General features: G+C 34.8%; 1 protein-coding gene across 1 annotated transcript; it reads left to right on the top strand.

The window, feature by feature from the left end:
* The first annotated feature begins 3306 nt into the window (after positions 1-3306).
* Positions 3307-5807, top strand: LOC141716770 (sirohydrochlorin ferrochelatase, chloroplastic). The gene is made up of 6 exons (XM_074518954.1): positions 3307-3551; positions 3776-3987; positions 4060-4121; positions 4689-4799; positions 5032-5124; positions 5455-5807. Exons 1-6 carry the CDS (start codon positions 3511-3513, stop codon positions 5554-5556), a joined length of 621 nt encoding a protein of 206 aa, XP_074375055.1. The 5' UTR covers positions 3307-3510; the 3' UTR covers positions 5557-5807.
* The last annotated feature ends 5104 nt before the right edge of the window (positions 5808-10911 follow it).

The raw sequence follows: 10911 nt of genomic DNA on the forward strand, positions 1-10911 counted from the left end.
TTTTATAAATCTGAATTTCCAACTTTGTGTCTAATTAGGCCTCACTTAATAATCAAACAACTGAATTACTAATTTAATAATAATAAATTCAAATTTCATTTATCGATTAACTAAGTCCAACTTAATCAATGATAAATAATTCAAAAATCCATATTTAATTTTATTACGAATTTAAATTAAATATTCCTCCAAACTTTCTTTGTGCGAGCTTTTAGGTTATTATTACATTGACAATAAATTTAATATCTCATATTAAAAATATAAATAATGAGAACCATCTAGTAATACATCATTATTAACCAAGTAACAATAATTAAATCGGTGATCCGATTAAATCTTTCGTGAATAATGTTCAATGTAATATAATCTATTTAACCATAAATTATATATTAAACTTGAGGCATGTAATGTGTCATCATCTTCATGGTTTAATCCAGGTTTCCTTAATAAATGAGTAGACTATCATTTCAAATCAACGTTTGAGTGCGGCACCACACATTTTGTTAGGTCACACAACACTGTAGAAGGGGGTTGAATACAATGTAGAATACAATCAAATCGATTTAAAGCACAAGTAACAGAAAACAGATGTATTCGATATAATAAACTCTGTTACAATGGATTTGTTCTCTCTCAGTGATGAACAAATATCACGAGAGCTGTTAGGTTACAATATATGATCTTCTCGATGATCGTAACTCTTATAGAGTAAACCTATGTCTGTGTTTATATAGACACACAGTTACAAGATAACTTCTAGTTGATATGGAATATAATTATGTCTCCTAAAATATATCAACCAGATATCTTATATAATTCTTCTAGTCCTCTAACTCTTTCCATGCATATCTTCTTCTTGTATTAGTCTCGATCTTCTTTCTTATGAATCAGTTTCCTTCCTTAACTGTTAGTCCTCCAGTACTTAAGTTTTGATATCCATCTTTTGATATTATCTTCTGATAATCTAAGTCCTGATATCCTTAAGTCCTGACTTCCAGTAAGTCCTGATTCCAGTAAGTACTGATATTTCCTGTTAGTTAAGATCTGAAAACTAAATATTAAACATATTAGACATGACATCTCAAATATATCCAACACATTTCATAGTCTAGCTCACACAATAGGCTAATAATATCACTCCAAAAAATAGGAGGGTTAAATTCTTTCTAGATCATTCATATTTCTCAATCATAATATAACCGAAATCCACTTTTATCATTACCCGATCAAAGGTAACTTTTAATGTAATCAAAATATATCAATCATCATATAAAAATGTAATGATTTCAAGTCTAAGTACCATTACATCATTATCATTGTGAGAATTACTTATGACAAAACATACATGTAAAATCTCACATTGGGTCTATTCAGCACCATGTATATTTACACGTGCCTGGGTTTTCTACCTTAGATCACTATACCTATGATCAGTGAGATGGGATCATTAGTCAACAAACACACTGATCTTAATGCATTATTATTTTCCCTTAATAATAATACTCGATGTGGGATATTTGGGAATATAAGTACTATTCTCGTAATCTCATTTTCAAGTCATGTACTTAGAGATATGGAGTTCATATCATATTCCAAAGACATTTATTAGTCTAATATTTTTATCGCAGTATATTAAGACATAATAAATTTTAAAGAGAATAACCAATAGAACATAAACATTAATAATTCAAATGTTATATACAAAATATAATAGTGTTGTCTGTAGGGCACAAATACTAATAGAGTAGTGTTCTAAAAATTATCGAGTCGGCCAAGTACTCGGTCCGAGTACTCGTTTTTAACCACTCATCTGATCCGATTTTCGAGTAATTGGGTTCAAAATCGATTTTATAAAGAACCAGTCGAAACTCTATTTTGACTGTGAGTACTCGAGGTCAAACCCTATTTGACTTTCTTAATTTTTAAAACTATCCCAAAAAAATCAAATGTGAAATTGAAATTATTATAGCAGGTCGGTCTAGTTATATGTCTTTATTTTTTTTGTAAAGTATTCACATTTACTAAAATGGTTCGTGGAATCTTATTATACTTATATATATATATATATTTCAACTATATTATTTATAGTGTGTTATTAAATTATTATTATTAATTAGATGTTTTATTTCTTATTAGTATTTTGTATAATTTTATATTATCTAACAAAAAATAATATATAAGTTTTAATACATGTACACAAAATTTTGAATAAATAAATTTAATATATGAGAGCTAAAATTAATAAAATAGTGATATATGATTAGTAATCCAAGTACTCATTACGAGTACTCTCTGTTTTGAGTACTCGATTTTTCAAAATAAAATCGTGTCGAATCGATTTCTGAACAATTCCATGCAGATGTGATAAATATTATCGATAATTAAATCTCAAATTAGAATTGTGCATAAAATATATCTTAAACAAACTAAGAAACTATATACATTGGTTCATTATTATTTTTAGTAAAGATTATTATTACTTTTAACAATATATTATTATTATTATTATTATTATTATTATTATTATTATTATTATTAATACTCCGTAGTTACCAAAATAAATGTCTTAAGGCCATCTCCAATAATTTTGAACCAAAAATTTAAATTTGGATCACTAACTAATCTAAACTCTGATCAAAATTTGTGAGAAACTCCAACAGCGTGATCCAAATTTTGATTCAAATCACTTTGAACATTTTATAATACAAAAATATCATATTATACTTTTTTATTTTTAAATTTAATGTTTAAATGTCATTAACTATTTATATAATATATAATAAATTAATTAAATCAAAGATAATGTTTTAATCCGCATAAAAAAATATAAAAATTAAATACTTAATTAACTAAAAACACATTCATTTTTTTAATTAACATATAAATATCATTAATTTTCATTAATTAGTCACAAATCAATTTAAAATCTAATAAACTAATATTACAAAAATAATAAAATTATTATTTTATACTAAAGTAAATTTGGATTCACCGATCCAAATTTGGATCACACCATTTAAATTAGTGTTGGAGGAGAATTTGGAATAACCCGTTCTAAAATTGAATTTTTGGGACACCATTGAAAAATGCACTAATTTCTTTCGGGTTTTTCACGCACTTACACGCTTACTAAAATTACATTTATAGATTTCAATTTATCATTTTTCTTTATTTTGTAAAAAATTATACAAAATAAAAAGTATAATACTCGTACACATATGTACTTGCATTACTTAAATTGAATCATACACAAGACTCTCAAGAACAAACTCAGGGGGAGTACCAACCCACTCCCGCAAGTCTGACACAGAATACGTCGCCCTTGCTAATACATGAGCTACGACATATGTATTGAAGGATCAAATGGTAATTAGAATTTATTATCAAAATTTGAGAACACAACGGCACCTCCGCACCGGGTAAGTGGCTTATCAAAATTTGAGAAGCTGGGACTTTGAGCGCTCTGGTTGGCAAAAATAGTAAGAAACAAAGAGATTTCTCAAATCTTCAATGGACTCATCGTCTCTATCTTCTCAATTCAAATCCAAAAGGTATCTCTCTCTCTCCCCCCCCCCCCCTCCCTCTTTCCAAATAATTTTAATATTATATACATTTCTATACATTTTCGAGCTCATACCACGAGTTCAATCATATCTCCTTGTGCACACTCCAAAGCTTCAATTTTAGTTCAATTCAATCTCTAATTGAACGTGTATTGTATATATTAATACATCTTATTAATTTCATCCCTGTATTGTTTTTCGGGAAACACTAGCTGTTTATTTAGACAAACTGGACCAAACTCTAGACGTGCACTTCCAAGCTTTGTTGACTTAAGTAATAATCCAAAGGCAAATGTACCAACAAGATTGTTTTTCGCCTCTTCGAATGGCGGTTATAGACAGGGGACACATGGCATTGGCAGCAAAGACGGTGTCATTATTGTTGATCATGGTTCGCGTAGGAAGGAGTCAAATCTTATGCTAGGTAAGATATTTTTTTCTTATTTCTCTTCCATGAAAATTAAATACTGTTAGTAAATTATTATTTGGTTTTCAGATGAGTTTGTGATCATGTTTAAAGATAAAACTGGGTACCCGATTGTGGAGCCTGCTCATATGGTAAATGTTCCTTTTCCTAGTGTCTTCTAATGTTTTAAATTATTGTAAGTAAAAGAGGCGATAATGATACTAAATTGCGTAAGTGGCGTATATTATGTATGCATTGGTGGAAGCGGGGGTAGGGGGAACATTATGCCTCCTTAGATTTTGAGACAGAGACTATAACTGTGCATCACACAAAGGTTTTAGTAGCTTAGATGGTAACAAATGAACAAATTATTCATCTAGTCCTCTCATCCAAGGCGCTAAGTTTGTAAATTGACATTAAAGTATCATGAAATTGTGCCCCAGTTGTTTTGCATCTTAGTTACACCAGTGTAAATGACTGTCATATTTATTTTACTAGTTCAGTTGTCCCACAATTTTTTGGTCTTAAGTGTAAGCTTTAACTTATTTTAAAATTGACAATTTACAAGTTGACAAGATCTACCTAATTCTACAAAGCCATGCTGATTAATGACCTGCTTTGTGTTTTCTTCGAGGAGTGCATGGAATTTTGGCTATATGGTATTTTTTTCTTCCTGAAAATCAGATTGACAGCTCTTCTTATGTTTTTGGAATAATCAGGAGTTGGCAGAACCATCCATTAAAGACGCTTTTGCTTCATGTGTGAATCAAGGGGTCAATCGTGTTATTGTGAGCCCATTTTTCTTGTTTCCTGGACGACATTGGCACCAGGTAATTTGCAGTAAGAATGAAATATACCATTACGATAGGAATGTGTAAATCTTGTAATCGTAAACATATATACTTTTGTTATTGAAAAAGAAGCTGTTGTTACCACTTGATTATATGCATACTTGAATATTTTTACCTCGTGTCTAGGCAGGCTTTTGCGCAATTATTTTGAAGTCCATAATAACAAAAAGAATGACACTTCTGCTGCCCTGTGACCAAACTGGTTTTACAGGATATTCCTTCATTGACAGCTGAAGCTGCAAAGGACCATCCAGGTGTATCATATATGATAACTGCACCTCTTGGACTGCATGAGCTACTTGTGGTAAAGTTCTATGTGATACATTATCTTTATGTATCTATGTTAAAAAAAAATCACAAAGTGTAGTGTAGCCTATGATTCATTGCAGTTCTTTAATATCTTTAAGATCTATTGCTTATTATAAGGATTTCCCTATCCTTTTAAGCTCCAAATTTAATAACACTGGTTTCTGTAGATTATAATTTCAGTTCTGTAGTAGAGATTTTGATGATATTTATATTGTAACTCGAAGAAATTGAAAACTATTTTACATGTCAAAAAATATGCAAGATTAAAAATATATTTTAAGGCTTCTACTAAATCATTATAAGCTTAAAAGATCCGGAATTGCAGGATGTTGTGAATGATCGAATTCAACATTGCTTGGGCCATGTTGCTGGGGATGCCGATGAGTGTTCAGTTTGTGCTGGAACCGGCAAATGTCAGCTGTACTGAAGCCCGATGGTGTAGTATGGGCCGTTCCGTTTAGTGGCCAACTAGGAATGAAGTTCCTTTGTGCATTGTCAAAAATGCTTGTATTAACAGTTGTTAGCATCAGATCATGTTGTTTAACGCCTTGCAGACAACTTTAGTATAGTAAGTATGCCTTGGCTTTTCATTATTGTACAACGGTATTATGATCTGTCAGATAGAGAGCCCTAAATATGTAGATAAAAAATGGCTATACTTGACTTGCACAAGCTACACATATTTTTTGTATCAAAATCTTCTCCAGAAAGAAATTTTTTCCCTGGCATTCTTTTTGAATTTATAGCTGATAATAACATGCCGTAGTAGCTTGACATGGCAGCATGATTGTATTATATTACATGTTGCCGAATTGATTTGAGTATTTTTTCCAGTGAGTCGTTGGATAATAAACTGCAGTTGGTTTAGAAAATCATGGCATTAGGGTGTTTAGCGGGAAATCCTCACATAAATGAAGACCACAACATAGATGTTCCAATTTGGGTTCTCCTTGGCTTGGTGTAATGACCCACACGTGCATACTTCACAGCCACTATTTTAAAAAATTTGTGTGCAGTCTCCTAGAACTATGGGAGGAATGAGTGGGATGTAGATCAGTTTGTTAATATTATTTTAGGTAGAGATGTTAATCTTCTGGCTCGCATTCCTTTAACTCCCTCTACAACTAAGACTTTTAGGTGTGGTATTGTAATAAAACAGGCGTGTACTTAATGAAGTGTGGATATAAATTGTTAATGTGAGGGTGGGCAAAAAATCATACTGATTCTGATTTCTCGTCATTCAATCAGTTATGGAGGGCTTCAGGTCCTCCAAAGGTCAAACACTTGCTATGGAGAGCTTGTACTAGTAGTTTGCATGCTTATCAGTCCTCGCTAATGGAGAAGTTCCGGAACCATTATTTCTTGTGTAATGGTGCAGTTGAAGGTGTGCGTGTAGTTCACATGCTTACTGTTTGGCTGGGCTCGCTGTCTTCCATTGAATGATCAGTCTTTTGCCTCGTGGTGGGATGCGTTTTTAAGGTCTAATACTGCAAAAAATATGTTGTCAAGCTGCTGTGATTGTTTTACATGAAAATTACAGACATCACAGGAGAGGTTCACGGCAAGAACAAGATGTCATGTCAAGACGGGAACATGAGGAAGGCTTCGTGGATAACTTCAGCAGAAGCAGCAAGCATTTGTGAACAAGACTTAGTCCAATGATTTCCGAGTTAATAGGCGAAGGACGAGGCATACATATCCACATGATCAACATCCATAATGAATTTGAAAATAGAGAAAAGTAAGGGGAGTTAGAGAAAAAGAAGGGATGACCAAGTAGATAAGATGAGGCTAAGGAAGAAAAAAGAGAATTCAAGAAACACACAAAAAACAGTAATATTGATCATTTTCCATAGCAACGTCAGCTCGAGTTCTTCACTAAACCACACATATATTACATCTGAAATCTTAACCTACAAATACATGTGTAAACACATCATTTAACAATGTTGTTTGTTCTTGTACATTAGCTTAAACTCATTGTAAACAATATCATTTTATTTTTACCTATTTTTACCTAGTGGATCATATTTTTGGTTGGGTACACAATCCCATCCGCGATTTTTTCCCGTTCACGGGTTTTCCGCGTCACCAATTTCGTGTGTCTTGTTTATTTATTTTGCATTCATTTAGTCACATTACTATAGATACAATATTGATTTGTCCTTAGCATTTAACCTCACAAATCTTGGTAAAAACAATTGATGTCGTCTGTGGGAACTTGCTAAGGATTTGATTGACACATTACGATGGCAAACGACGAAGAACAACTTATAAACCAGGAAGGTGAAGCTGAAAACAACAAAGAGATGGCTGCGACATTGAAACGGTTGCAAGACGAAATGGAGAAGATGTGTTCTGAAAATGAAACATTGAAGAAAGAACTGTCTACGGCCAAATCAAGAACTAAGACTACGACGAAGAAATCATCCCAAGCGTGATCAGGCGTTTGGACATGGATGGTGCAGAAGATTACGATCAACACGAAGGACCAACGAATGGAACAAATGATGTTATTGACATAGAAGACATGGAGGAAGTACCAAATAATGATGATGACATGGAAAGGAGGCGTGACGAGCAACGATACGATGATCGTCAAGGAGAAACTAACAGGAGAAGGTCACGACATGGGAGTACTAGATCCCAGAATCAAATCGCAGAAGAATTTAAAATGGAACTACAAGAAGTGAGAGACTTGATTGAAAGGATTCCCGGTGTTCCAAAACCACTAGAGAAGGCAACCCCAACAAGCTACGATGATTCGCCTTTTCAAGACAACATTGCCATGATAGAAATACCAAAATATTTCACGGTACCGCAAATGAGACCATATGATAGAACTAGTGATCTATTGGAACACATTGCGCAATATAAACAACGAATGTTCACGGTACCAATTACGCGTGATTTAAAGGAAGCTTGTATGTGCAAAGGTTTCGGTTCTACGCTATCAGGACCGGCTTTGCAATGGTTTGTGAACCTTCCGCATGGAAGCATCAAGATGTTTGCCGATTTGGTAGACGGATTTGGTAGACGCGTTCAACATGCAATTTGCAAGCAGTCGGGGTTCGAAATAACTACCAGCGATTTATACAAGATTTTCCAACGAAGTAGGGAGCCATTGCGTGATTATTTGACGAGATTCAACAGAGAGAAGGTGACCATCACCAACTGTGATGTCCCTACGGCTATTGAAGCGTTCAGGAGAGGATTAGAACGGGAATCCCCACTTTATAAGGAATTGACAAAGTATCCATGTCGAACAATGGATGACGTACAGGCCAAAGCCATAGCGCAAGTGAGATTGGAAGAGGACAAAATGGAAGAAGACGAGAAGTACTAAAAAATGTCAAGAAAAAATATGACGCCAAGATCTTGGGATTACAAGCCCTATACAAGACCTACCAGGGATGAAGTCTATGTCAACTTGACACGAGAATCTGATGAATGGAAGAGGGGGGAACGTAGCGATTGGAGAAAGGACCCCAACCTGCCACCAACTTATGACAACTATGGCTTCACGATAACGCCTACGACCATGATGAAAGAGTTCACCAAGTTGGGGGATATAGTCAAGTGGCCAGTGAAGAACAACAAGCCTAAAGCGAACCCAAATTCCAAAATTTGGTGCGACTATCATGGAGACTACAGACATAAAGCTTATGACTGTGTGGCCTTGCATAAAGAGCTACAATTTCTGACCAGGAAGGGATATTTCACGGAGTTCATGACATCAAAGAAGACGTCTTATGTCAGGAAGGACGTGTCGCCTAGAAAGGACAACATAACACCATTAAGACAGCCACCACCTCCACCACATCACAAGGTGATTAACTTTATCTCAGGTGGATCAGAGATATGTGGATCAATATATTCATAGGCTAAAAGAGCATCCGAGAAACAAATGTACGAGTCACACAAGTGGGGGTAGGCAACGACAGTCTGCCGTCCTTAATATTTGATGAATCAGACAAAAGAAACGTACGAGAACCACAACAAGATGGACTAGTTATTTCTCTACCTGTGAGAAATTGCTTAATCAAAAGAATATTGGTGGACAATGGGAGCGCTGTCAACATCATGATGCTTAGCACACTAACACAAATGGAATTGGCGGAAAGTGATATGATCAAGAAGTCGACGTCACTGGTGGGATTTAGTGGGGAGATAAAATGCACATTGGGGGAAATCACATTGCCAACATATGCTCAAGGGGTCAATCTCTTGGAAAAATTCTATATAATCGATGTGGATTCGAGTTACAACATAATCATGGGAAGGCCTTGGATTCAAAACTTGAAGGCAGTGCCATCCAAATATCACCAAGTGTTAAAATTCCCAACACCATGGGGAGCCCAGAAAATAAGGGGGATCAAAACATGGCTCGTGACTATTACATGACATGTCTGAAACCAACTGTTCAACATCATGGGAATGAGACGCCTGTAGCTATAATTACAGTACCGAAATGCTTAGCTGAAGTAGATTTGCAGACGGGAGACAAGAAGGTGTTAATAAGGGAAGACCTCTCCCCAACAATTGAAACTAACTTGATAAATTTCCTGACTATGAGGTTGGATGCTTTTGCATGGGAACATGACGACATAACAGGGATAGATCTGACTATCATCACACATAAGCTAAACGTTGATCCCAGTTACACACATGTTCAACAAAAATGAAGGAATTTTGCAGCAGAAAGAAACAAGATAATAAATGACGAAGTGGAAAGGCTTATAAAGGCTGGAATGGTTAGAGAAGTTGATTACCCTGAGTGGTTAGCAAATGTCATCATTGTACAAAAGAAGAACGGGAAATGGAGAGTTTGTGTTGATTACACAGACTTAAACAAGGCTTGTCCTAAAGACCCCTATCCATTACCTCACATTGACACCATGGTAGACTCGACGGCTGGTCATGAATTGCTCACGTTCCTAGATGCATCAAATGGCTTCAATCAAATTCAAATGGAACCATCTGATTGTGAAAAGACGGAGTTCATAACGGACAGGGGGATATATTGTTACCTAGCCATGCCTTTTGGACTAAGAAATGTTGGGGCTACGTTTCAAAGACTTGTCAATAAAATGTTCAAAGATCAAATAGGGCAGACGATTGAAGTCTACATTGACGACATAGTTGTCAAGTCTATTAATACAGAAAATCATGTTCGCGATCTTCAAGAAGTATTTGAAATACTAAGGTCATACAACATGAAATTGAATCCATCCAAATCTAACTTCGCCGTATCATCAGGAATGTTTCTTGGACATATGGTGACAAAGAGAGGAACTGAAGCAAATCCAGAATAAATTAAGGCAATTTTCGAATTGAAAAGCCCATCGAACATCAAAGACATACAAAAACTGACAGGACGGGTTGAAGCCTTGAACAGGTTCATTTCACGTTCGTCAGACAGGTGTAAGATTTTTTATGACGTGTTGAGAAAGAACAAAGGATTCTCGTGGTCAGAAAAACATGAGGCTGCTTTAAATGACTTAAAAAATTATTTAACTACGCCACCACTTCTGTCCAAACCCATTCAAGGAGAGGACCTGTACGTGTATCTGTCCGTAACTGATCATGTAGTGAGTGGTGTACTCATAAAAGAAAGTGAAGGTGCCCAGTCGTATGTGTACTACGTCAACAAGAGCTTGGTAGATGCGGAAACAAGGTACACATCTCTTGAAAAATTAGTAATTGCATTAGCTATGACTTCCACTAAGTTGAGACATTATTTTAAATCACACAAGATACATGTCATGACGAACTTCCCTTT

The sequence above is a fragment of the Apium graveolens genome, chromosome 4, assembly GCF_009905375.1.
Source record: "Apium graveolens cultivar Ventura chromosome 4, ASM990537v1, whole genome shotgun sequence".
Lineage (NCBI taxonomy): Eukaryota > Viridiplantae > Streptophyta > Magnoliopsida > Apiales > Apiaceae > Apium > Apium graveolens.

Bases quoted from the DNA above. Each gene is read 5' to 3' on its own strand.
- LOC141716770 (XM_074518954.1), top strand. From the start codon at position 3,511: ATGGACTCATCGTCTCTATCTTCTCAATTCAAATCCAAAAG. The intron at 3,552-3,775 runs GTATCTCTCTCT...GGGAAACACTAG, and splicing joins TCTCAATTCAAATCCAAAAG to CTGTTTATTTAGACAAACTG. The intron at 4,800-5,031 runs GTAATTTGCAGT...CTGGTTTTACAG, and splicing joins CTGGACGACATTGGCACCAG to GATATTCCTTCATTGACAGC.